General features: G+C 44.0%; 1 protein-coding gene across 1 annotated transcript; it reads left to right on the forward strand.

The window, feature by feature from the left end:
* The first annotated feature begins 1,382 nt into the window (after window positions 1–1,382).
* CSRP1 (cysteine and glycine rich protein 1) lies at window positions 1,383–27,385 on the forward strand. The gene is made up of 6 exons (XM_079980054.1): window positions 1,383–1,543; window positions 15,174–15,286; window positions 22,666–22,834; window positions 23,747–23,876; window positions 24,832–24,925; window positions 25,639–27,385. Exons 2-6 carry the CDS (start codon window positions 15,175–15,177, stop codon window positions 25,713–25,715), a joined length of 582 nt encoding a protein of 193 aa, XP_079836180.1. The 5' UTR covers window positions 1,383–1,543; window position 15,174; the 3' UTR covers window positions 25,716–27,385.

The raw sequence follows: 27,385 nt of genomic DNA on the forward strand, positions 1-27,385 counted from the left end.
ACCAGGAAGTATTTCCAAATAGTCCCTTCGAAGATTTCCACATTTTGTTTGAAGTAGAGTGGTACCTCGGGTTACATACGCTTCAGGTTACAGACTCTGCTAACCCAGAAATAGTACCAGCGGCGCAGCGGCAGCAGGAGGCCCCATTAGCTAAAGTGGTGCTTCAGGTTAAGAATGGACCTCCGGAATGAATTAAGTATGTAACCAGTGGTACCACTGTATTTCTCTCTCTCTCTCTCTCTCTCTCTCTCTCTCTCATGTGTTATCAGAAATGAAAGCACTAAGACTACAAGCCTATGCTGATTCCATTGAACACAACGGGTCTTACTTTGGAGGAAATACGCATAGGATTGCACTGTACGACAGTCCTTCATATCTTTCACATGTATCAGGAGAGTTCCAAAGGTGGGCTAGCCGGCTGGGTGTTAAGAAGAAAGACAACAGATCTGGAACAATTATCTGTGCCTTTTGTCAGTCGCATGGCATTCAAGCAGCCACAATACATATTATGTACCTGTTGCATTTCTGGTTGTCATGCAGCTGCTAAAGGCATGGGAGCTTTGCTGGGGGTGCAGAGGCCTGTTATTACTTGAGCATTACCACAAGCTCTGGGAGAGGTAGCATCCCTTTGCCAAGAAAGGTCCTCCTTTTCATACTTAGTCAGTTGTGGAACATTCATTCCAAATAGAGCAGGAAATACCAAAAATGAATGGATACTGAATGCACCACACCAAGAATTACGTATTTTTTTAAGCTTAAGTGATAATCATAGAATTGTATAGTTGGAAGGGACCCCAAGGGTCATCCAGTCCAACCCCCTGCACTGCTGGAATCCTGCCCCAAGCTGTCCCTGGGTGGGCTCAAACCACCAACCTTCTGGTTAACAGCCAGAGGTACTGATGCTTTGTGCCACTGGGGGCTCCTTAATCACTTGAGTTCTTGTTTGCATTTTGGAAATGTTATGCAGTGGCCCACTTTGGACTTTCAAATTTCAGCAGCGCCCTGTGCGACGCCAAAATCTTCTGTTTTATTGTTTTATTTCACAAGATGTATATGCCGCTTGATGCTAATAAAATCTCAAAGTGGTTTGGAAAAGTGTTTGGTTTTTTTAAAATAAGAGATATGGTTATGATTATTTTGCTGCCCCGATGCTTTTTTTTCCTGTCCCTGTTCTCCTCAGCACCAGCTGCCTCGCTCATCCACTTAGGTGGGCGACCCTGCCCCGCTCGCTGCCTGCCTTGTTTGTTTGTTTCTTCAGGAAACGTGACCTCAGGCCTTTTGTGGTGCTGAGTGCAAAAAAACAGACGAAAAAGGCGCCCTCAGCAGCCAGCCCTCGGTCCCTCCCTCCTTGCCTCGCTCGCTCGCTCTTCCCCGGCGACTTTCTTTGGGCGGGGTGCGGGGTGCTCAGGGACACGCCTTCCGCTCAGCAGAACAAAACAAGCCCCGCTCTCGGGAGGCTTGAGCCCGGCCAGCCTGAGGGAGAAAGAGCCAGAGCGTAGAGGGACCAGCAGTCAGCAGCCGGACGCGCGCCAGCATTCGCCAGGTAAGCAAGCGCCAGGCCCGGCCTTTTCCCTCCTTTTCCCGCCGTTCCGCGGGCGGGGCACTTGGGCCGCCGCGGCACTGCCTTGGAAGGGTTGGTGGCAAACGCCCTGCTGCTGCTGCTGCTGCTGCTGCTGTTCCGGCTGCAGCGCGCCTGAAGAAAGTTCCCTTGTGCTGGCGGGTGCGCCACGTCTCGCCGCGCCTTTTCTCCTTATGTCACAGAGCTAACTTTCGGGGTTCTGATCCCCGTTGGTTTCCCCTCAGAAGCAGCCGTCTCTGCGACAGGAGTGTGCGTAAAATGGACTAATAAAATCCCTCGAGACGCACAGGCCCTGTTTGCGCCCTGAAAACGCACGCGCGGGGGGGGGGGGAAGGTTACGCGAGAGTAAGCCACGCTTCACCTTCCCGTAGAGCTGACGAGCCCTAAACCAAACTGCCTCCTCGACTGTGAGACATGATTCGCATCTTTTCTCCCCCTGCAGGGAAATGGTGATTATTTGGGGGTCAATATGCAATTTTTAAAAGTATTGCAACACACTCAGCCTTACTACCTGATTCTTGGTTTTTCAGTTCAGAACCTGGTTTTGCCTTTGTGAATGCATCTTAAACGTTTGAATGGGGCCTCCTTTTTTGGAGTTGGGGGGGGGCATACTGAAGAAAATTCTGCTCTGACTCCCCCAGAGCCTACCTTGATATCTCTGGATAATCCAACAAATTCATTGTGACATGATGTCCAAAAGGCGTATGGCTACATTTCATTCTTAGCTGATGAGTGATGTGTTTAATCTAAAAAGTACATGGTGGGCATCCTGTAGACTGTCTAGACCAGGGCAAGAAATCCAGAGTTTGAGCATCCCTATCAGATGGCTGTCCAGTCCCTGCCTGAGAAACTCCAGGAGAAAGAGCTCTTCTCTCTTGTTGAACTGCTCTCCTCTTGAAGTCTCTTCAAAATCTACCCCAAATCTACCCCCTGTAACTCAACCCATTAAACCTGGTCCTGCCCTTTGCAGCAGCAAAGAACAAGTATTTGTGGGACAGCTGTTCGGGTTTTGAAGAGTGCCTTTGCATTTCCTCCCAGTCTTCTCATCTCCAGCTTAATCATATCCAGTTTTCTCAGCCTTTCCTAACACAACTTTCTATACCCCTGTGCATCTTCACTGACCTCCTCTGAATTGCCTACAACAGGCCGTCCAACTTCCAAGAGACTGTGATCTACTCCCAGTATAAAAAAACTGGCAGTGATCTACCCTTTGCCATTGGAGGGAGGAGAAGCATGGGTGGGGTGGGTGGATTGCCCAGAGTTGTTGAGCTTTTTTTGGGTAGAATTGCCCAGAGTTCTTCAGCTTTTATTTGTTAACTTTTGATAAACTTTATTTAATTCCACGATTGATAAGGGTCCCAGGATCAGCCGGGGATCTACCAGTAGATGGCGATGTACCTGTTGGACATGCCTGGCATACAACGTAAAGCAGTGTTTCTCAACCTGTGGGTCCCCAGATGTTGTTGGACTACAACTCCCATCATGCCTAGCCAGCATGATAAGTGGTCAGGGATTATGGGAGTTGTAGTCCAACAACATCTGGGGACCCACAGGTTGAGAACTGCTGACGTAAAGGGATATGGAACCAGTGGTTGTCCAGATGCTGCTGAACTGCATCTCCCTCCATCCTGATCATGGGCGATGCTAACTGGATGGGACTGGGAAGTCCAGCAATATCTCAAGATCCACAGGTTCCCCACCCAATTTATATTCTCTTTTTAGTGTGGTGTCCGGAGTAGCATGATGGAGCATACTGTGTGACATACCTTCTTCTTTGGCAATCACTCGTAGCTGAGTAAGATTGTCTTCCATAAACACGGTTTTAACAATGAGTCCATAAGTGAATGTGGAGGCCAATTCTGGATCCACATGTCCTTCCACAGTGGGGACATTGGTTTCCGGGCAGGAGTTGATCACGGTGTGGATTTGCCAAGCGTGTCTTCCTCTTAGCATGTTTCTCCCTTGCATCCTGAGTTCAAGTGTCTTCAAAGCCCATGACACCTTTGGTAAAGGCTGTTCTCCAACTGGAGCGCTCGCAGGCCAGTGTTTCCCAGTTGCCAGTGTTTATACTACATTTTTAAAGATTTGCCTTGAGACAGTCTTTAAACCTCTTTTGTTGATCACCAGCACTACGCTTTCCAACTACAGTACATTTGCTGTACAAATACAGTCTGTTGAAATCTTGCTGGCATTAGTATTTAGGGTGGTGTAATAGGTAAATTCTTAATTTGAATAACAGAAGGAATAGTTCTACTCCTTCATAAATACCCCAAGGCTATTATTTCTATTGTTGTAATTATAACTGGCAATTATCTTCAACAGTAGTTGCATTCTGAATTTGTATGGTTGACTAAAAACTTCAGAGCTATTTGGTACCACAATTTCAAAAGTATTGAGCATGCTGAGTACCTGTTGAACACTTGACTTCTTTGCAAAAAAACAAAACTAAACACCCTGGGCCTGGCTGACTTAGAAGACATTGTAAGGGTTTATGGAACTTCAGTTTAGGTTTCATTAGTATTACTGATTCTCAGTATACATTCTGTAAATATTCACATTTTAAGACTGGAAATGAAGTTAAGAGATTGTTAGGCCTAGCTCTGTGCACCTAAAAGAATGTTTGGCTTTTTTAAAAAAATTGAAGCAAGTACTTTAGATTGCCAGAGTTTGTGTTGGGAATCCTTATCTACCCTGAACATTGAAAAGTCAGTATTGAAGCCTGTTGTGGAAAGGTACTGGGCAGATAGCAGAGTGCGTTGTGCTGAATGGAATTACTATAATCTTGCTTTGTCTAGTTGCAGTACCTTTTTACTTAAGAATTTGACTGTTGTTTAGTACTAAAGAATGTCCATTTATGGTAAAGCATGCTATTACTCAATGATCTGATAATTGCATGAGTGTCTGTGTTCCTTCCCTAGCAGACTTGGAACCTTCCTGACCACAAGTGACTATTAGCTCCAAGAATGTGGCAAAACAACCACAGAAAACTTTGTGAGTTTGCGTAAATCAGGTTTTTTTGCTCATGAAATAATTAGCTGGATTGTATGGTGAGGCTACTCCAGGCCTCCTGGGTTCAGATTCAGTTCTTTAGCCATTTGGCCAGCCTCAGTTTCTCATCTGTAACATGATAATATTAGTGATTTGCTTTAGAATCATGATCACAATAAGATTGTCACACAGGGAATTCAAGTGCTTCTTAAATGATAATTACTTGTAGAAATTGTAGAGGGAAATGGGACACTAAGTACACTAGCAGTGGTGTACCTAGGCTCCCTTGCACCTTTGGCTTGTATCAGCAGCTCTGAAGTTGAGAGACACCATGGACCAGAAACTCAAAATGTTTGCTTTTCATGCTCCATCAGCAACTTCCTCTGTGGCCATGTGGGTGGGGTCTACTCTGCTCCTCTCCTCCTTCATTTTTCCTCCTCCAGCAACTCTTGCCCACTCTTTCTTCCCTCCAAGCTCCAGTGGGTGCTCCCCTCACATTTCAAATACAGCCGCTGGCCAGTTGGGCAGGGGGGGCCCACAGGGCTGCTCTGATGGCCCACACCAACAACTGGATTCCTCTACCAAGGTGCCTAGAGGAGCCTGCACACTTGCCTGCCACCCAAATCAGCAGAGGAGCGGACCATAGAGCCTGCCAAAGGGCTGGCAGGCTCCTAGCCACTCTGAGCCAGAGTGGAGAGGCACAATTTTGCTCCCCTCTGGGTTTGCTCCCAAGGTGGAGACCAACCTGGCCAACACATGGGTATGTCCCTGTACCCCTTTCATAATGCAGACTTATGAGGATTGCCTCCCTTAAGGACGAGGCAGTCTCCCAATTCCCCCCATATCCCCTCGTCATTGGAACTTCTAATTCTGGGCCCTGAAAAGTATGCCCTGCAACTACTTCCTGCCTTTTCTTTTTTCTCTTTGCCCCCAAGTCATGAATGTGAATGAGGCTTATAACTAAGCTGTTGTAATTTACATTTAAGGAAGCATGGGGATTTTCTTCAGAAGCTGCAGCTGACAGACTAGAACAGGAACAGGAGCATTTAGTGGTCTAAACCACTGAGCCTCATGGGCTTGCCAATCAGAAAGTCGGCTGTTTCAATCCCCGCCACAGGGTGAGCTCCCGTTGCTTGGTCCCTGCTCCTGCCAACCTATCAGTTTGAAAGCATGCCAAAAAAGTGCAAGTAGATAAATAGGTACTGCTTCAGCAGGAAGGTAAACGACATTTCTGTGAGCTGCTCTGGTTTTGGTGTTCCGTTGTGCCAGAAGCGGCTTAGTCATGCTGGCCACATGACCCGAAAAAACTGTCTACGGACAAACGCCATCTCCTTCGGCCTGTAAAGCAAGATGAGCGCCACAACCCTAGAGTCGTCTGCGACTGGACTTAACTGTCAGGGGTCCTTTACCTTTTTGCCATCACCCCCAGACAGCATGGCCAATGGTCAGGGATGATGAGAGTTGTGGTCTTCAAAACAGCCACAGGCTCCCGACCCCAGGTACTGGATGTCATTCCTGCTTCCCCCCCACATTTGTACAGATTATTTGGTTCTCACTTACCAGCTCTAACTTAACTTACTTATAAACTGTGATGAATCCCATTAACGTTAATGGGTCTAAAGTGGGTTAAATCCAATTACTTTAATTTTGTTATGGATAGGGATGTACAGTTAATCTCTTTGTTTTTCTAAAGTGCCATTTATCAGGCCACCCTCTGCTGTTGTTCAACTTAGTGGTTGCGATCTCATGCTTCATTAAATATTTCCTTTCAATGCTTTTTTTATTCTGCCAGTTTAACACAGATCAGTGCTATTCTGAAACTGATTTCACCAGCAGCTGACCTGCAGTGTATGCCTTGTAGCGCATCCGACAACAAACATATGAGAATCTTGTGACTGGTTTAGTGGTGTCATAACGCAAAATATGGGATGCGGGTGGCGCTGTGGGTTAAAGCCTCAGTGCCTAGGACTTGCCGATCAAAAGGTCAGCGGTTCGAATCCCCGCGGCGGGGTGCGCTCCCGTCGCTCGGTCCCAGTGCCTGCCAACCTAGCAGTTCGAAAGCACCCTCGGGTGCAAGTAGATAAATAGGGACTGCTTACTAGCGGGAAGGTAAATGGCGTTCCATGTGCTGTGCTGGCTCGCCAGATGCAGCTTGTCACGCTGGCCACGTGACCCGGAAGTGTCTCTGGACAGCGCTGGCTCCCAGCCTATAGAGTGAGATGAGCTCACAACCCTAGAGTCTGGCAAGACTGGCCCGTACGGGCAGGGGTACCTTTACCTTTACCTTACGCAAAATATACATGATCTGAAGAGAAGCAAACTTCCCCCACCTGAGAATACTTTCTTCTTCTTTAAAAAAAAGTGTTGAGCTGCAAAGGAAGTCACAGTCTGCCCTGTGTCTTGCTCAGCTTGAACTTTATTTATCCATTACCTGCTATAATCAAGTAGCATGTGGTACAAGCAACTCCTGCAGCTTCTTCCTAGGCATTATGGATGAGGGCTGATCTCATAATCACATTATTGTTTTGTGAAATTTCCCCTCTACAGTTCTTTCCTTCAGTATCATGACATGTTTCCCTTCAGTATCATGACATGTTGTGTCCCAGCATGCAGGGGGAGGGGGGAGAACTTAAACCAAAGTTGCTGCAGCTATATTTTCTGGTCCCTTGATAGATGGATGATTCTCCCATATTAGTATTGGATATATTCCCAGTGGGCTCAGCCACCGAGTGTTCTACTCCTATTGTGCTTTTGCAGGTGGTGACTCATAGCTCAGAAGGAATCCCTTCCAAATGATAATGTAAACATCCGGAAAGCATAGGATAATCCATTTTAAAATTATACATTCTGGCAATTGTCTCTTAGATTAGACATACAGCCATGGGAAATAGAAATACTGATATCCAATTGATACTTGCGAATGCAAAGTTTAGATAAAGCCTACTTCCTTATGTAGTGTGGGAGACTATAAACAGTCATAATCTTACTGAGGGTGGAAAGATAAATTTCCTGTTTCAATTCATCAACTGTTCAGCGTCAAACCACATAATGTAGTTGGGTGCAATAGGATTTGACAGGCAAGAAGGGAAGGCCACCATTTGAATAGAACAAAGGATTATTTTATAAACTGTAAACAATGATTTTGATCTAAATAGATAAGCAGCAGCTGCGGCATAACCATGATTCTTAACTTCCTGCTGTCTCAGTGACCAGCTGCCCCTTCCCCCAACTGTATGTACGTGTATGTGTGTATATATTTTTATATATAATGTTCCAATACTGTTCCTCAGGAAATCACACTTCTTACACTCTTCCATTGTCAGAACTGTCCATTTATTCCTTCTCTCTGCTTCCTGTTCTTTACTTATCTATAAGAGGACTGGCCTTCTTAGTCCATGACTGCTAAGCTTCTTCAGAAGTTTCCAGTAAGAACTTTGTCAAAAAAATTTAAAAAGTCTGTATACTGTATAGAATGTATACTGGATCACCCATATCTGTATGCTTATTGACACATTATTTTTAGAAATGAACCAACAATTTCTGCCTAAACATAGCTGGTTCCTGCCTGGCGCAAAATGTTTAGTGTGTCATTTTGATTACCGGTAATGAGTGGAAAGTTCTGACTGTGTTTGACCTGCTGCTGTTGTCACCCTTGTACTTCTTTATTATTGCAGTGGGACCATAACAATGTATTCAGGCGCTTCCCAGCTTTCTGGGAAAGTATTTAGGTTTAGATTACATATATTGGGTGTCTTGATGGCTGTTCCTGAACTGCTGATCTCTATTTGCAAAGTGCTGAGGACTACATATAAGCCTTCATGCCATATGGAACTATGTCGGTGTAGATTGTTTACAAAATACAATATATCTACACCCTATGCATATTAAAAAAGTGTGCAGTTCAACATAATGCCACGAGAAATGCCACATCTGAAAGCATTTCGACTTGGCAGACAGAATAATCCCCCCCCCCCCCCGTGCACTGTTCTGGGGATTCTCCCAACCCCATAGGGCCAATTTCAGAGGGTAAATGGGGTGGTAAACCCCATTGTGCAAACAGAAGCCTAGTTAGGTGCATCCCACTCCATGTAACTAGGAAATCTGGTTATCAGATATTATTGCCAAATATATTTTCAAATGTTTCATATCACTCTTATCTCAACTTTCTTATCATTTAAAAGGAGCAATTTAAAAAATCATTACTTAAAGGAATCCCTGCCGTCATATATATCCTTGTATGGTGTTTTCACTGTAAGCAAACCACTGTGAGTAAACTATAGCAATAGCAATCCTGACAAATCCTTAATCAGTTTTTTTTTTAAATTTCAGAAATAACAAAAGATACACAACAGCAGTTTGCACACTAATATATCATCTATTTTTGAAAGATAATATAAGGGAAACAAGAGTTAGAAGAAGCAATAAGTAATGAGTGGAGTAAGAGAAGACAACATATAATTTACAAATAGTCTACTCAGTGTGAACTTAAGTATGTTACTGCTGACCATATGGTGTTTATTGCAAATAAGATAGTTATTTCCTAATAGAATAGTGGTACTCAGACCCATCCCAAAATAGAGTAGGGTCACCTTGTGTCATACCTCCCCTTTCTACCACTTATCATATTTGTGAGTTTTAATTGAAAGAGGCATATCCCACAACTCTATTCATCTACGGAAAGTTGGTTTATCTTCTTCCATTTATGCCGTTTTTAAAATATGAGTCACTGTCTCGAAATCCCCAGATCAGACTTGGCCTAAAAAGCTAACCAGTGAGTCCAGTAGCAGATCGGTACCTATCTGGTTCTTCAGTTTTATGACACCCAGTATATGTCACATTAATTCTGTTTTCAATGTGAAATATTTGTTAAAGTTAGTTATTTAATAGTTTTAAGTATTACAATGATGGATCACAATACTTTGCTTTATCTGAGTTTGTCTTTAGTTCCAGTACTCTTTAAACACAAGCAACCCCAATCCAGTGAGAGCAGTGTGCATGTGCATAGGAACCCTGTGGAGAGCACAAAAAAATGTTAGGGCCATTCAAAGCTGATAGCCTCAATCTTCTACTTGGTGGAGGGAGCAAATTTAGCTGTCCCCTTGAGGAGAGAGTGCAAACTTAGTGCAAACTCAGGCCATAACTCAACCCTAAATTGGTGCATTTTAAGCTGATAACCATTGAGCAGCTAAGTTCATACAGCTGCTCATAGACCATGTACTGCTATATATGTATTTCAGGATTGGAGCGGGTTTTGTTTTTTTACCTTAGCAAACCTTATTGAATCCTCTTTTATTAGTGGAGTTGTTTGACACACCTAAGCTTCTTGATACATACCCCTTTTCTCATTGCATTTTAAGATACGTTAACGTAAGAGTTGCTTTTTCCCACATCTTCCAGTCTTTTACTTCTTTGGCATTGGCAGTGTTGTTTGGATGGAACAGATACTTAAGATTTGTGGGAAGCATAGAATAAAGCCTTGGTTCTTGAAATATTATATGCTGTGACTATTTAAAAGCAGCGCTGCTGAGAATGCTTCACATGCAGAATCATCTAACTAATTAATCTTCTATTTCACTTAAGCTTTATCCTTGTTCACAGCCTTATATTTCTTGCTGGAACCTGAAGCTGTTGGGAGTCACAGCTGAGTCGGGGAGCACATCCTTGTATAGAGCAGGGCCCAAGTTTGGTACTTGGAGATTCCAGTTAGAACAGGACGTCCTATGGGCCTTCAGATGTTGCTGGACACCATGCTGCAGACAGCATGGCAAATGGTCAGGAATGATGGAAGCTGTAGTCAAGCAAGGGCCACAGGTTACTTACTCATTCCTGAGTTAAAGGATCTTGGGTCAGGAGACATGGTCCTATATCTGACTCGGTATAAATGCATCTCTTTTGAGTTATTCTAGTTAATAATTTGGAACTTGAGTAGTATTAGTAGTAGTAGTAATAGCAATAGCAGTAATAAGATTGTGACCTCTAGAATGTGCTGCTGGATTCAATTTATTTCAGGATATGTCTAGCTGCATCTAGTTAATCAGGTCAAGTTTAAGCCTCTTCTGTTTTTGACTTCATAGCCTCTCCCTTCCCCCTGGTAAATTAGTGTTGTAATTTGGTGCTAATCCTAGCTACTGTAATCTAGCTATTGATTAAATCACTACAAATAAAATGATGACAATTTGGAAATGCATAGATCAGATCCAAATAAAACTGTGTGTGATATCCTGGCCAGGGTAAAGATAACTCCAGAAGAATCTTGCAAATTGAGGACTTCTCACTGGCAAGGCACAATCCCACATACTTTCTCTTTGCATTTTTGTTCACTGATACTGTTGGTCTGCAGATTATTGATAGCCTGGATTTAGTATCTGGTCAATAATATTCAGTGGCTGGACAAATGTCTTCTTTGAAACAGCTATGAGAGGGCTTGCCCTCCTTTGCACCATCTGAACAGCCCTGCATTTGGAGCATGCTTTACCCCAGCTGCTGAAGATAGTATAGACAATCTAATTATGTTCCCGTCATACACTGTGCAGCACTGAAAGGTGCTGTTCTGTAGGGACACTCCATTTTATTGAAAGCCAGGGCTGGCCTCCTTCCTGCTCAGCTTGCTGGGCTATGCCCCAGCAGAAAGAAATGAGAGACTGAGCCACATTTCCTTTTAAGGCAATCTAAGGCTCCTAGCTGGAATTACTTGGCAGAGAGGGAGAGATACAGAACGTGAAAAGCTAGTTTGCAGGATATTGAGGTGGGAAGGCTGAGACAGACAACTGAGGGAAATATTTTAAAAAGGTGCTTTGATAATAAAACTGCTTTTATTCTTTTTACTCAGTTGCTGCAAAATCTCCCAGCCTTAGTCCAGTGTTTGTTGTTGTTGTTGTTGTTGTTTTGAAAAGGAACTCTTCAAAACTGGATGAGCTTCTCAGGCAGCAGCAACTTGCAGATCAGCCAGGGTCCGCAGCCCTTTGCTCAAGAGGACGGACTATGAGTATGGGCAGTTGGAGAGATAGGCAAATAGATGTTGATGTTGTTTAGTGGTTTAGTCGTGTCCGACTCTTCATGACTCCATGGACCAGAGCATGCCAGGCACTCCTGTCTTCCGCTGCTTCCCGAAGTTTGGTCAAACGCATGCTGGTAGCTTCGAGAACACTGTCCAACCATCTCATCCTCTGTCGTCCCCGTCTCCTTGTGCCCTCAATCTTTCCCAACATCAGGGTCTTTTCCAGGGAGTCCTCTCTTCTCATGAGGTGGCCAAAGTACTGGAGCCTCAGCTTCAGGATCTGTCCTTCTAGTGAGGACTCAGGGCTGATTTCCTTCAGAATGGAGAGGTTTGATAGGCAGATAGATACAGATAGGCAGATAGATACAGATGCCTAAAACAGCCATTAAATTAGACAGGTTGAATGGAGAAAGGGCTACTGTAGTTTTAACAGTTGTGCAAAAGCAGAAATCTCAACAGGTGTGGCTTGTGCTGGGATGGAAAATGCTACACCAGCTGAAATCCCCTTGTTTACACAGGTACACCTGCTGAACTCCTCTTGTTTATGCAACTATCCAAGCTGCAGACTCCCTGTCCTCCTGAACACCTGGCTTCCACATGTGACATGACCTGATTTGCCTTGTTTGTGCCTAGTGCTGCCACTGCTGTTTTTTATGCTTCTGTTTTGGAAGAGGTGTTATATTGTTGAACAAGGAGTTATCCAACTCACAAAAGGCAGAAGTGGAAATATATATTGGGTTATTTTGCATTGTCAGTAAAAAGAAGATGCTTACACCAAGCTGCTTTCTCATTCCAATGGATGGTAGAGGAGAGAGAGAGAGAGAGAGATGTTCAGCTTGGCTTTGCAAAAAAATAAGATTCTAAATTTTTAGTATAAGCTGTCTCACTTAAAAGTGTGATCTGGGCACTCTAGATGTATATCAAGTTCAGGACCTCTTCCCCTTTTCTTCAGAGGAACCAATTGTAGCAATTGGGCCTCTGCATGGAGTATTTTTTTTTGGCATTTATTAATTATTTACAGAATTTATACTACACCTTTTAGTCAGAAAGTGACTTCCAAACTTCTTAGAGTGACTTCCAAACACCAGTTCTATGACAGTCCCTGCCCACAGGCTTTCAATCCAAAATAACATGGGACACAAAGAAAAGGGAATGGGAGGGAAAAGGAAAAGGCAAGTTCAAGCACAAGTTCTTAAAGTTACAGCTGATGTCAGTGGCAATTCTGGCTGTCTATTCCCAGAAGTAGTCTTCTTCTCAGGCCAGATCCAGGAGCAGAGCTGGTGACAATGTCCAGGTCAGTAGGACAAGGCAGATCCTACCACACAGTTCTTTCTTTGTAAAGCTGCTTTCATAGTAATCACAATCCTTGTAGGAGAGGGCTTGATGGAGTTGCTTGATGGAGGTGCCCTCTGCTCTCACCAATGTAAGTGGCAGTTCTGGATGTCTTGCCATTCCTCCCAGATCAGATTAAGGCTGGGAGAACCAGACAGCTCCAGCCAAACAGTTCTTAAGACTTGATGGCACAGTAGTTATGTGATAAGAGAGGGGGTGTCCCTTCTTGAACCATGTGGACATGATCAAGATGAACTTCCTCTTCAGTTCTTAGTTCTCTAAGTTCAGCCAGAGAAGCTTAAGAAATATTGCTAACATCAGATTGATACTGTATATCACTAAATCAGGAAGTGAGACTTCCTGCGCTCTTCAGCCACGCACTGCCCTAGGCTCCATATTTCTAACCACACCTTTCTGTTTTATTTTTTCCGTCCTTTTATGAGGAGTTGGTGGGTTTATGCACATCCTGGAAGAGAATGTATCACTGCAGTATTGGCCTTGTGCCTGGATCATAAGACTTCTTTCCTTCTAGGTTAAAAGCTACCTTGGACAGATTTGGCACATGGATGGCCTTCTCATTTCTGAGCCACTTGGTGCTTTATCTTAAGGTATCTTCCTGCTTTATTCTGCAGGAAGCTAATTCACAGGAAATGCTTTACCTTGAGCTTTGCTATCCAGATCTTCAAAGCAGCGAGAACAGAGTTGCAGCAGTCTGCCCTTAAAAAGCCTAATGAAATTGAGGCAGTTTCTTCCGCTTCTTCCAGGCTCCCATTCCTTTTGTACATTCTCCTTCTGCTTCACCTCAGGTGCTAAAATCAGCAGAGGTCTCCACCTTCATAAGCTTGGGGTGGTGGAGGTCCAGGAGAGGGCATTTTCCGTGGGAGCCCCTAAATTGTGGACCTCCCTCCCCACCAAGGTGTATCTGGCACCTTCATTATACAGCTTTAGGCAAATGTTGTAGATATATCTCTTTGTCCTGGCTTTTAACACTTGAGATGTATATTTTTAGGATGCATCCTATTTCTGTCATTGTAAGTTGTTTTAATGTTGTAATCTACACAAAGGCCTTAGGGTGAAAGACAGAAGGGTAGGTGGAATGATTGGGTGCCTTGTTCCTGGCACTACTGTGGTGTCTAAAGGCATAATGTGAATCTCATAAACTGTAATGTGGCATTCCTACTAGAACTTCCCTCATCCCCATTCTTTATTTCAGAAATGTGAAAGCAATGAGACTTGGGTATCTACTATTTAAAACATAGTTGGAAATTCCTGCAACTTATGCAGCAAGACTGTTCACAGTATACAAACTGACAGAAGCCTTCTGAATCTGTGCCATTAATTCCAGTGAGTGACTCTTGCAGGCAAGGGAGGGGTATTACAGGCATGTGGTATTTCTCATTATCCCACTGTTAATTTCCTCCCTCAACATTCTTGGAATAGATGTGGAAGACAGGGAGCCAAGTGAAGGAAGCTACTGACATCAGAGGCCAGTGCAGCTCTAGATCTCTTTAGTGCATGTCTGCAATGTACTAAAGTCAGCAACATAAACCAGGCATAGGCAAACTCAGCCCTCCAGATGTTTTGGAACTACAACTCCCATCATCCCTGACCACTAGTCCTGTTAGCTAAGAATGATGGGAGTTGTAGTCCCAAAAACATATGGAGGGCCGAGTTTGTCTATGCCTGACGTAAACACCCACCCACCTCCATCATAACACAAGTGTGCTGTGAATGCATAAAAACCAGTGCATGCAGGAAATACAAAGAGCAAGCCAAATAAGGGTGGCAGGAATGGGGCTAATGATGTGGCTAATGGGGCTAATAATGTAGCCCTTAGTTATAGAAATATGTTATAGAAATATGCGAGCTGTTTATCTCACACTATGGTCTACAGTAAAGGTACTTTCTGCCACATCAATAAAGTCTGCAAACCATTCTCTTCACAGCTTCATGCAGGTTGATTATTGGGTTTTAATGGGTTATTTGAATACAACCTTGGTAACTGGTAAGTCAGGGCCAGCCCAATACATTTGGGCACCTGATGCAAATGACAAAGTGATGCCCCCCTCTTTGCGATGGAATAAGGGATGGGTGAAGATCTATATAAGGAACAAAGAGGTGATAAAGATCCACATCAGGATCTGCTGCCCCTGTGGATCCTGCCACCTGAGGCGGTTGCCTCACCTTGCCAGTCCTGTGGTAAGTTCATTGTGCTACCCCAGTTCCCCTGTCTTCAGTCGATTACATCCCCCCCCCCCTCATTTGTTCCCTTTACAGGATGCCGAACTGGGGTGGAGGAAAAAAGTGTGGCGTGTGCCAGAAAACGGTGTACTTTGCTGAGGAGGTGCAATGTGAAGGCAACAGCTTCCACAAATCCTGCTTCTTATGCAGTGAGTACGGCAACCCCAGGGATGTCTCTGATTTTCTTTTCATGCAGACATGCACACTACTCTTGCCAACATGGTAAATAAAATCTGGGATTTCTTCAGCAGCTAGTAGGGAGTATGTTTGGCTTTGCTGTTTTGCTGCCAATGCAAACTAGCTCTCTGTAAGGAAGTCCTGCAGTCTACCTACTATACAACACTGCCTCTCCTCTTTGGACAGGAGCACTCTAGAGCTACAGCGGAAGGTTGGCAGGTAGTAGGGCCTGGTATTTTGACTGCTGAGCTGCTTAAACACATGTCATGTATCTTGCCACGTGATCTGGCTCAGGGGTGCTGTGAATATAAATTATGTACATGAAACAGAATCATGTACATGGCCAAGAGCTCCTGGGCAGCAACATTCCACTGGAGGGGGGTGGGACTAATAACCCATAGGCTGTATCCAGCCCCCAAAAGATTTTTGTGCCCCCAATTTGTCATTAAAAAATTCATCCACTTCTCTACTGGCTCTCTTGCTGTGATGCCATAGGGGTTTTTGTGTGTTCTTCCCAAGCCCCTCCAAATCTGTTTGTTTGTTTACTGAATTTAATAAAAAAAAATTTAAGAATGATTAAAGATTGTCTTAAAGTAGTGTAGATAGCTGATGGAAAATTCTTTGAAAGGCATTCTTGAAAACTGCCCATGCCTACCACATGGGGCCTGAAGAATCAATGTGGCCCTCTGCTCAGAAAGAGGTTAGCAACACCCCTGTTCTAACCAAACTGCTTTCCACTTTGTACACCTGTCCAGTGGTCCCAGCAACCCAGGAAGTATCTACCTTGTCTAAAGGGATAAGCCTTGCTTGTAGCTTTCACTGTGGCTCCCACCAGAATCTCTGCAGTACCCTGAGAATTCTTGCTTCAGATTTTGAACTGTGCATGCACAACCACGTTTTGGCAGTACAAATCTGCTGCACAGAATGTCCCCCAAAACAATGAAGGATTGCTTTCTCTAGTAACCCTGCGTAAAGCACGCCAGTCATTTCCCCCCGGATTGCAAAGGAACATGTAATATGACTGTTCAAAAATTGGAGGAAAAAAATGTTCTTAAAAGCACTTTTTAAACTTCCTGTACATTTACCAATCTTTTATCAGATGAGTTTGAAAGCTGGAACATTGTTGATCTCTTCATGTACATTACATATGCCAATGTTCAAATTATTAGCTCATGTTTCAAGTTACCGTATTTTTCGTCCTATAGGGCGCATCGGCCCATAGGACGCACCTCGGGTTTTTTTTGGGGGGGAATGAATTTTAAAAAATTATTTCCCCCCCCCCAGCTGCGGCTGCCACCCCAAGCCTTGCGGACACTCGCCCGAAGCACAGGGAGCCCTCCAGAGCGCTCCGCGTGCTTCGGGCGGCAGGCTGCTGCCCCAAGCCTCGCGCGCTCGGCGGGACATCCCACCAGGCGCGCAAGGCTTGCGGACACTCGCCGGGGCTGCAGGCTGCTGCCCGCAAGCCTTGTGAGCCCGCAGGAACTCCCGCCGGGCTTGCAAGGCTTGTGGATAGCTTCCCGAAGCCTGGAGAGCGAGAGGGGTCGGTGCGCACCGATGCCTCTTGCTCTCCAGGCTTCAGCGAAAGCCTGCATTCACCCCATAGGACGCACATACATTTCCCCTTCATTTTTGGAGGGGAAAAAGTGCGTCCTATGGGGCGAAAAATACAGTATTTTGCAAGTTAAAATAGTGAAAGTTTTTTGAATCCTGAAATCAGACTTGTAAAGTGCTACTGATGGCCAGAAATGTCATGAAATTTTTCCTGCTCTATTATTTCATACAAAAAGGTTTCTGACGGTCCTTTTTATTGAGTCATCTGTGTTAACAGATATGGGAGCCTGCTTTCAAGTTGCATGGAACTCTTAATCAGGCAGGAGTAAGTGTTCCATGTAATTCCAAAGCTTTCTGTCCTACTCTGCCCTACAGTTCCTGGACTCTGCAAGCACAGCCATTAAATTTCCATGCACTGTAGTGCTAGTCATAGATGTTAAAAGGTTCTATATTAAATTGTTTCATAACGGCAATGGATCTCGCTCTCTTTGTAACTCCATTCTAATTGACAGTGAATTCATAGCCAGAATTTTAAACCTGATAGGCCCTGTCTATTGAAGCTGAATGTCAAATGTAGAGCCTCTTTAGCCAGCTGGTGTTGACTTGGTTGTTGTTTTTTAAATAATATAAAAAGCTTTCTGTTCTTGCGCTCTGCTCTCTACTGCATCCAAATTTAGGCTTATCTTCACACTAATGCTGTGTTTGTCTTTTCTTATGGTCTGTGTGTCTGATGACCTCCTGTGTTTGTGTGTTTCGCCTCTGAGAATCTTGTATATGCTTCAGCTTGCTGTGGTTGTGAATAAACTAAACAATAGCTAGTGAAAGGAAATGCAGCTAATCTGCTAATCTCAAAGCACTGAAGGAAATGCCCTCTGTAATGGGACTGTGTTGACCTGGGGCAACAGCTGTTCTCCAGTTTAGCAGCTGGAAAATGTGATTTTTACTGCAGATATGGACATCTTAAAACAAAAGTTGTCCTGCTCTCTCAGTGCACAATGTGTACAAACCTCTGGCCCCTGTGACCACATAAACTCACTTTGACCCTAACAAAGGAGACTTAATAGGAGCAGTCTCATCTGTTGTTCAAGTGACTTGCCTGTTCATGTATAATGTGGGTGTGGAGATCTAATTTTTACATCAACCTTAAGCAAAGCTAGAGGGGGGAAATGTCTGAAGTAGGGGAAGAGCTGCAGCTCCTGGGGAAGGGCATAGCTCAGTCATAGAGCATCTGCTTTGCATGCAGAAGGTGTCAGGTTCATTCCCCAACATCTCTAGGTAGAGCTGGGGAGAGAACCTTGCCTGAAACCCTGAAGCGCCATGCCAGACAGTATACAGACAGTACAAAACTAGATGGACCAATGGTCTATGCAAGTAACTGAACATGGTCTAGTAACACTTGTGGACTTGCAAATATTATGGCCTCAAATAAGAACACTTCCAGGCTTGGGGAACCAGGAGACCCAAAGATCACACCATTTGTTCACCAGAGAGCCAAAGTCTACATTGGAGGGTTGCCAACCAGTGGCGTAGCGTGGGGGGTGCAGGGGGGGCCGGCCGCACCGGGCGCAACATCTGGGGGTTAGGGTTAGGGGTAGGGTTAGGGGGCGCAAATCCACGGGTTAGGGGGCGCAAATTACTTGCCTTACCCCGGGTGCTGACAACCCACGCTACGCCACTGTTGCCAACCCACAAACAATGAACTGCATTACCAGCCAGGTTACAAATGTGAAGAGAGATGAGACGGAATAAAATTGCCAAGTCATTTATTTATGAAACCTTTAAACCACTTTTCAGTTAAAAATAAACAGAGCAGTGTATTGTTTGGAACAAACAGTGAAGGATATTGCATGGCAGGAAATCAGCATTGACATTCCTTTGAATATAAACTAAGCAGAGTCTTAATCAGTAAACTGTCAAGGGGACTTGATAAAAAAAAAGCCTTAAAATAAGAAAGGATGTAGCTCCTCAACCCCATTAGCCTTTACCATTTCCAAATAAGATCGAAGCTCTGTTGTTTGTGGGGGGTGAGAGGAGAAGTTCCTAAACATATTAGCTTCCTAGACAGTGACTGAGAAGGGGCCTCATTGCTCTGAATGAGAGTAAAGGGAACACACCAGCAGTGAATCAGTTCCTGTTCCACTGATTACAACAGAGAGCAACATAGTTAATCAGTGACGCATTGTAGAGCACGTAAGTGTAAGTAAGTGGTGGGCTTGGGTTACATCAAAACAAACACCAGATTCTTCTTGAAGTGTGTGGATACGCTAAATAGCTGTCATCTGCAAACAACCCCAAACCTAGTCCTTTTTAGCTCTTCTGAGCTCATTGGTATGGAATCTCTGCTTCAGAACTACGGCTAACATCCTGATTTCAAATAAATGAGAATGGCATCTCAGCGAGACATTTGGCAGTGGCTTCTCAAAGATTTGTATATAGGGCTGAGCAAAAGGTGCCTTTGATATGGAGAGGGCAAAACTCTGAATGGAAAGAAGACACACTTCCATCCCCTTCACCAGAAACATAGAACCAAGTTGTCTTTGATCAAAGCTGATTCTCCTTAAGATTACTATAATGACCCAGCAGCCCAATATGGCACGCTGTTCAAAATAGCTGAGCCTAACTTGTAGTGATTGTACAAGACATCCAGGCCAGGCAAGTATTGGAACTCCACTCCAAGAAATGTAAGCTGTTTTTGATGGAAGAGAGTTTTGCAGCAGTCCTCCTTTGATGGCAGCACATCTTGACACTCCTCCTCCTATTAATTCTCTCTGCTTGAGGGCTAGACCAGTCAGAGGAAAATAGTACCATATTTGGTAATGAGGATGGGATATTCAGTCTTGGAGACCCATATTTAGTTGCAAGGTATAGGCTGTTGCTACTGTTGCTACTGTGGCATTCCTAGGGGAGTGCTCTGTTTTGTTTTTGCATTCTTTAAGAGTAAGACAATTTTATTTTGGGCTAAGAGGCAAACTCCAGCCTCCTGAGGTTTTAAAACTTGACTGCTGTTGGCAGTCTCAACATCTCTTTCTCTCTCTCTTTAAGGACAATATAGAACTCAAGGCTCTAATTCCTTTGCAGCTGGGAGAAAACATAACATTAGCTCTTGGCCTCAGTTCTGATCCCCCTTTATCCTTGTGGCCACCATTCTTCTCCTCTCCTCACCCTCTGCAGTTCTGACTCTAAAATCAAGGCAAGGGTTAAGAGAGGACACCAAAATGAGTGATGCTAAGATCTGAATGTGCATTTGAGAGAGGAAAATAGGTTTGTGTGCAGCAGTGAAGCTGTCAGATACTGGATAGCCCAGGCAGAAGCATCCTTGTCTGCAGCTGGAAAGCTCTGTCAATTTTCTTTTTCAATAATTTTTTATTGATTTTCCATAATATTTAACAAAATTTTCACAAAATTAATACAAATTACTACAAATTCAATACAAATTTAAAAGCTGATTCCCCACCCCACCCCCAGATGTTCCCTCTATCTTCCTCCCTCCTTTCCTGCTCCCAATAAAACAACTTTTCCAACTATCATTTCAAGATACAGTCATCCCTTCTCCCTACACACCACCTGTTCAGTTACCATTTTTTGCTGTGGCTTTTATACATTGTTATAAACTGTCCTCAAAATAGTTGAGTAGAGTAAACCCTCTGTTATCTATCTGTGATAGTCATTCATCAATTTTGAAACATTTCCTTCTGATACCTCTTGAGTAACACTTTGCCTGAGAAAGACAGATCTTGCTTCCTCCCAGGCAACATACACACATTCTTCCCTAACATGGCCTTGAGCATTGCTGTCTGACATCTGGCCTACTCAGTCTCACTGGTGCTGCATGCAGAGGGTGAAAATGAAACCCCTAGAATTTTTTTTTTGGGGGGTATAAACATATAATATACATCACCCCCTCACACTACCAATTTCCCAGCATCACCCACCCCTCACATTTTGCCAAAATTTAATCCTGCATTTTACATACAAACAGTTCATTAATAAATCATTAATAAATAAACATAATCCACATCTCTTCTTTTCTGTCTGAGGCTGTCAAGATGGTATGCACTGTGGTCCACCCTGTCTCTTTCACTGTTCTTATTTCCAGCTTCAAGGGGGTGGGGTTGATACAATCTCAACAAAATCCATATCTTCTCTCCATCCTCCCCCCTAAATCTTCCTGCAGTCCATCCTGCCAATCCTCAGTTCCATTACATCCAATTCCACAGTTTATTCTCTTCCGAGTGCTTAACAGGCAATCAATCCAGTTGTTCCCAAACTTTTCTTCTTTATTATTTTAATTTCACAATACGAAGGTCAAAGGAGTGGTCAAAGTCCCTCAAAGTCCCTTAAGGTTGTTCCTCTCCATCTTCTTTCAGGCAAAGTCCTTAGTTACAGAAGTACCCAAAGAGGGATTTTTAAAGTCACTCTTCCCAAAAACTTTACATTCCATTGCTTTAGGGGAGAGTAGATAATGCAGACCCTCCCAAAATGACTTAAAATATTGCCTCCCCTCCTTCCACCTCTCAAGCAAAGCAGAAATACCATATTTTTCGCCCCATAGGGCGCACTGGCCCATAGGGCGCACCTAGTTTTTTTTTTGGGGGGGGGAAATAAAGAAAAAAAAATTATTTCCCCCCCCCCAGCTTCCCCTGACCCCAGCCCGGAGAACAGGTTGCTATCCACAGCCCTTGGTGATGTCGCGTCGGGCTCCCAAGGGTTGCAGAGAGCTGCCTGAAGCCCAGGGCACGATCAGCTGCGCTCCCCAGGTTTCGGGCTGCAGGCTGCTGTCCGCAAGCCTTGGGAGCCTGGTGGGAACTTCCGCGGGTCCCCAAGGCTTGCGGAGAGCTTCCTGAAGCCTGGAGAGCGAGAGGGGTCGGTGCACACCAACCCCTCTCGCTCTCCAGGCTTCAGCGAAAGCCTGCATTCGCCCCATAGGACGCACATACATTTCTCCTTCATTTTGGAGGGGGGAAAGAGCGTCCTATGGGGCGAAAAATACGGTAAGCATCTTTCATTCTTTCCAAACCTTTCCAAACAGATGGTTTTCTCCTGCAGCATAAATCAGGATCTCTTCAGGGGGGTGCCTCTTCGCTTATCAGTTATGTCCAAATTAAATGGTATTCCACAGCTCATCACGGTAACTTATCAGGGCTGTCCTTGGATGGAGCCATTGAGCCCATCACCCTCACCTTTTCATCTGGGAGATGAGGATTTCCACCCCACCCACCTTCACCCCCCCCCTGCGAACACACACAGGACTTGATCTCCTTCCGCAGGGCCTGTATGACAGAGCCATTCTGCCTGGCCTTCAATTTGAATTACCCTGATCCTCTATTCCCTTTCCTCTTCTATGAAGAAACCCTTTCTGGGACCCCACATTTAAATTCTTCCCTAGTCTCCTTGCTGGCCCTAGTAGGACCAACTTGGCCAGTTAGCCCTGGTGATCATTTGATGTCTATTGACTGGGTTCCACCTCCAAAAAAATGACCCCTGAATTTTTGAATTTTATTGATGTTGTATTTTATGCCATTCTTAAGTCACATTTTAATCAATGTTTCATATTTGCTGTTAGCTGCCCTGAGCCCAGGAAGGGCGTGGTATAAATAAATTATCATCATCATCATCATCATCATCTTGACAGTAGCTCTTCAGTGTCATCTGTACTTTGACCCTAATTCTCTGTGGCACTTCAGGTATTGCATGGCTACCCAGAAATCTCCCCAGGTAGCTCCTTGGAGAAAGCAGGTCTGATACTTAAAGCTTCTGAAGGCCTTCTGACTTTTGCCTCTTCCTTCTCCCTTCCTTGCAGTGGTTTGCAAAAAGAACTTGGACAGCACCACAGTAGCTGTGCATGGAGAAGAAATCTACTGCAAGTCATGCTATGGGAAGAAGTATGGACCAAAAGGCTATGGATTTGGACAGGGAGCAGGGACTCTGAGCATGGACAGGGGGGAAGGACTTGGGATCAAACCTGAGCAGTAAGTTGTAAATCTTTCTGCATCTTGGTAACAAGTGTGATCATATTGTCTGTCTTAGGTGAAGATTTTATTTTTGCTCGTGCAGAAAGAGGAGTTACTTCTGGAGAAGTCCCTATAATTCAGAGATAATTCTGACACAATGCTGCTTTTGATTAAAATACCACAATGCTCTCTCATATATGGGGAAAATCCCCATGACTGGCAACAATTTTAATATGGGGACTTGATCAATTCCTAAGTGCTTCTGGGTGCAGAAAAAATGCAGCACTCTGGTTATTTAAATGTGCGGCCTGCCCCCCTCTTAAGCACCCTAACATATTGGCATTATCTATAATCTAGACAAAAGCCAACAAAACAAGCCCGAAATCCTCTTTTTCCCAGGTTAACCTTGATCACAAGTGCCAGCTTGAATAACCGAAAACTGTGCCAAATATGGATATTTTAGAAAGTGAAAAAGCAAACTTGGGCACTCTATCTTTTGGAATGACACAATTTCTGCACCCTCTCCTAAGCTGTAGTCCTTTACTGCTGCTGTATTGAGTATATGACTGAAATTATCTGGATGAGTACCAGACCAGATTCTCATCCTGCCAGATCTCTGTGATGTAAAGAAACTATGTGGTCTTGTCCCCAATGTACGCAGCACACTGGTACTGCAGCAGCACTGGTATATAGCAGCACTGGTACGCAGCACACTGACCTGACATTCACCAGCAAAAATGGAAGTTTGGGAACAACACTATCCTATAACTTACCAGTCCCTAGAATACTGATGGCACACTGTTTTTGTTCCCCACTCCTTCCATAGCCACAAACGGAATAGGCTGTCACCAGTATCCTCCTTCCCTGCAGACTCTACAGTGTACAAACCTGCAGACATATAATGATTGTTTCCCTGTCTGGACTCCACAGGCCCCAGCCCCACCAGCCTACCAACAATCCCAATGCATCCAAGATGGCGCAGAAGGTGGGTGGTGCTGACGGCTGTCCCCGCTGTGGACAGGCTGTGTATGCTGCCGAGAAGGTGGTTGGAGCTGGAAAGGTAAGAGCCTGCTGTTAAGAGCTGAACCTCAGAGCATAAATCACACACTGGTGTGAGAGTAAATCAAAAACATTGGATGCAATGGGGAAACCGAAACCGCTTCCAGTTGGGGTTTCCTGATTTGGGGCATACATAGTGAAACACACACATGTGGAACTTTCCCATATTGCAATTTACACGAAACTTGTTGCATGGGGTGGAATTTAATGTTGCAGTATTATGAATGTCCCGTTTTCAGAAGCATTTCAGCTTGCCAGACAGAGCAAACTCCCCTCCCCTCCCCTCTCTTCTTGGGTTTCTTCCAGTGCCCCCTGAGCCAATTGCAGGGGGCATGGGGAAGGGGGGGGGGAAGCCCCATCGCACAAGCAGAATCCTTGCACAGTGTTTCCACTCACAGGCTTCTTACGCAAATCCTGCCCATGGAAACTATGTTTGTGTAAGAACTTCACGTTATAAGAAGAGGCTCTTGAGTGTTCAACAACTTTTTGTGAAGTTGCTCAAAACAGCCTTCAAAACTTATCCTCTGTCAGATTAGCATGGATATTTTTGCAGAATCAAGACAGAAATGTGGCATCTTTTTGTTGCAGTGTACACTGTTCTTTGGAATGCCTTGCCCCAAATTACGATTAAGGCTAGCAGCATAAATGAGGCTAAGCGATTACGTAGGAATATCAGTGAAGATAGTTGGGGTGTATACATTCTCTTCCTTGGGTTGCATGCAAACCTTCAAATGCTAGAACCTAGGAGGGATCACTAGGAATTTGGGATATTTCAGTACAAAACAGTATTTGGGCTGGGAAGATGGGTGACTGGGCTGCCGGCCTCATGCATTGCCTGTGAGAACTACTATCTTTAAAAAATGAGAACCTGACAACACCTAATGTAGGAGGCCAAAAGTGTCGTGGTGAATCCTTTTACTTGCACCCTAACATCTTGCCTTCTGTGTTGTCCTCAGTCATGGCACAAAGCATGTTTCAGATGTGCAAAGTGTGGTAAAAGTTTAGAGTCCACTACTTTGGCTGATAAAGACGGTGAAATCTACTGCAAAGGTAAAAATTTATATTTCAGGATGTCTTGCTTGTGTTAGATTTCTAGTGAGATGTGATGGTTAGTCACGGGTCAATGTGTCAAATGTGATGCTAATGCAAAGGGTGTTCTGTCCCCCTCCAGATGGTCTTGGAGGACCAAGATGCAAAATTGCAAAAAGTTGCTATTTGGGGCTTTCATAGAACCGTAGGTGGCAAACGTAGATTCCTCTACTATTTATAACTGTTCCTTGACTTGCAGTGTAATAGTGAGACCATTAAATTCCCCCTACCCTTCATCAGTTTGCCCACTTTGATAATATCTAATGATACCTACAGGTATATATATAAACATGTTTTTCATATCAGCACAGTGTGTCTTAAGGCCTAAACAACTTGCAATGCCCTTGTCTTGTGTAACTTATCGCTGATGCTCATTGTTGTTTTACAAAATTATTAATCACAGTTGGTGGGAAGAGACTTCTTATCTCTATGCCTCTGGTGGGTTTTCCACAAAAACTTTTAAATGCAGTGGCTGCAGATTGCAGCCTCTACAGCTGTGTTTTGTAAAAAAATAATAATAATGAAAGTGTTTGAAATGGAGTGGGAGAAGTTACATGTGTGTAGTTTGCCCCTGAAAAGCAAAAAATTTGCTCAGCGATTTATGCTGTATGAACTGTTGGTTTGCCGCATGGCCAACGCTCTGACTGTGTCTCTCGTCACCTTTTCTCCTGCAGGCTGCTATGCCAAGAACTTCGGACCCAAGGGCTTTGGCTTTGGGCAGGGAGCTGGAGCACTTGTCCACTCCCAGTGAAGAGCTGGCCCATGAGAGACTTTGAAGTCTCCTCTCCAGCACTGAATGCTTTGCCAATGCTGAACTCATCCAGACTGACCCTCAAGGCAATTTCACCAGTTCTTGCAAATGTATTAACAGTAACAGAATCTGCTGCTTTCCAGTGTATCACTGGCCCACCTCCTGTTTACTAGCTCAGCAGCCAACCATATAGTCCTGACCCATATGCCGTAGAAGACACTAAAGTTTCCAATGATCTGCAGTGGGCTCTAACCTACCATGGCTCACATTAATACAGTGGCCTTCTTAAATACAGTTTCACGCTTTCAGCCACAGCTGAAACTATATACAGCAGAGAGCATAGCCATTTCCGTATATAAAACACTGTGATAGCTTCTTCAAAACACCTCTTGCTCCCACCCCTAGCAAAGGTTATTTTTGTGAGAACATATTATATATTGTGATATTAAGTCTTATTGAAAAGTCAAATGCAAAATATGAAGCTGATCAAAGATTATTGTGGACCACAAGGATAAAGAGCTGAAAACTTAAACTACTTAGTTGTGTACAAGTGATACAGAGAAGGAAAGGGAAAGTGTGTAAACATGCACAAAAGTGTAAATAAAGCACTTTTCTAGAGTTTGGAGGAACTATGCAGGCAAATCCTAAACTGTTGTAACCTTGAACATTTCAGAAAAATTACTAATATAGTATTAAGGCACTTTTTCATATTTGGGAGAATTTAGATCATATCGAAATAAGGTTTCACAGACTGATACACAGGTGCTTTCCCTAATGGCATTGCCCACCATTCCTGTCACTCCTAGAAGGTGTACAAGTTTGAAGGTGTACAACCAAAGATTCAATATTTGTTACTTACGGCGACTGGGACCACTGAGAAGTAGAAGGTTTAGAAGTCCAATTTGCTACTGCTTCAGGTTATCATCAGTCCTTTCTGTGTCACTTCCCCCTTGAACAAAGGAAGTGCTTGATGGGTCAGCTTCACTTCTTTGCCTTGAGCCCCTGTTTGTTCTTGTCTCTGCTTAGGGAGGTTCCCTGGGCAGGAGAGGACCTGCCTATTGCATTGTCATGGAACTACAGGCACCTGAGTATCCTGTCCAAACAAGCACTAAAAACAGGAGCTGTCAGATTCAGTTCATTTCCTGCAAAGCTCTTAATGTAATAGAAGATTGAAGCCAGTGATTAACTGGACCTGTAGTGTATCATTTTATAGAGTTTAAGAAGAGATTAAGGAAGATTCCAAACCACAGAAGCTGTAGATCTTATAAGCATCTATATATGGGGTCTAATGTTTGCAGTCTTACTACTTCCTTTTATGAAGCTCAGGGGAAGTCTTGCTTTCAAGTTATAAGCCTTCAAAGGGTTTGGAGCTTTTTAACAGATAATCTAGGTCACGTGTCCCCCAATTTATTTAGCACAATATGGGTCCATATTAGTTTTCAGTGTGATCTAAATGCACAGTTCATATCCTTTCCTTTAGGATGCAGCCTGAATAATGTTTTAATCTCTCCGCTTTAGGGAATTTGCATGAAATTAGATTACATTTCTGTGGGTCCATGCACATTTGTTACAAACTTGCCAGAAAACCTGTAGTAATAACATTTTTACAATGTTCTGTTACATACTAGAGCAAATAAAATTCCATGTATTCAATAAAGCGGTTAAAAGGA

The sequence above is a fragment of the Podarcis cretensis genome (assembly GCF_951804945.1).
Source record: "Podarcis cretensis genome assembly, chromosome: 6".
Lineage (NCBI taxonomy): Eukaryota > Metazoa > Chordata > Lepidosauria > Squamata > Lacertidae > Podarcis > Podarcis cretensis.

Excerpts from the sequence above, each read along its gene's own strand:
- CSRP1 (XM_079980054.1), top strand. The coding sequence starts at position 15,175 with ATGCCGAACTGGGGTGGAGGAAAAAAGTGTGGCGTGTGCCAGAAAACG. Across the intron at positions 22,835-23,746 it reads CTTGGGATCAAACCTGAGCA|GCCCCAGCCCCACCAGCCTA; the intron begins GTAAGTTGTAAA and ends TGGACTCCACAG. Across the intron at positions 24,926-25,638 it reads CGGTGAAATCTACTGCAAAG|GCTGCTATGCCAAGAACTTC; the intron begins GTAAAAATTTAT and ends TTTCTCCTGCAG.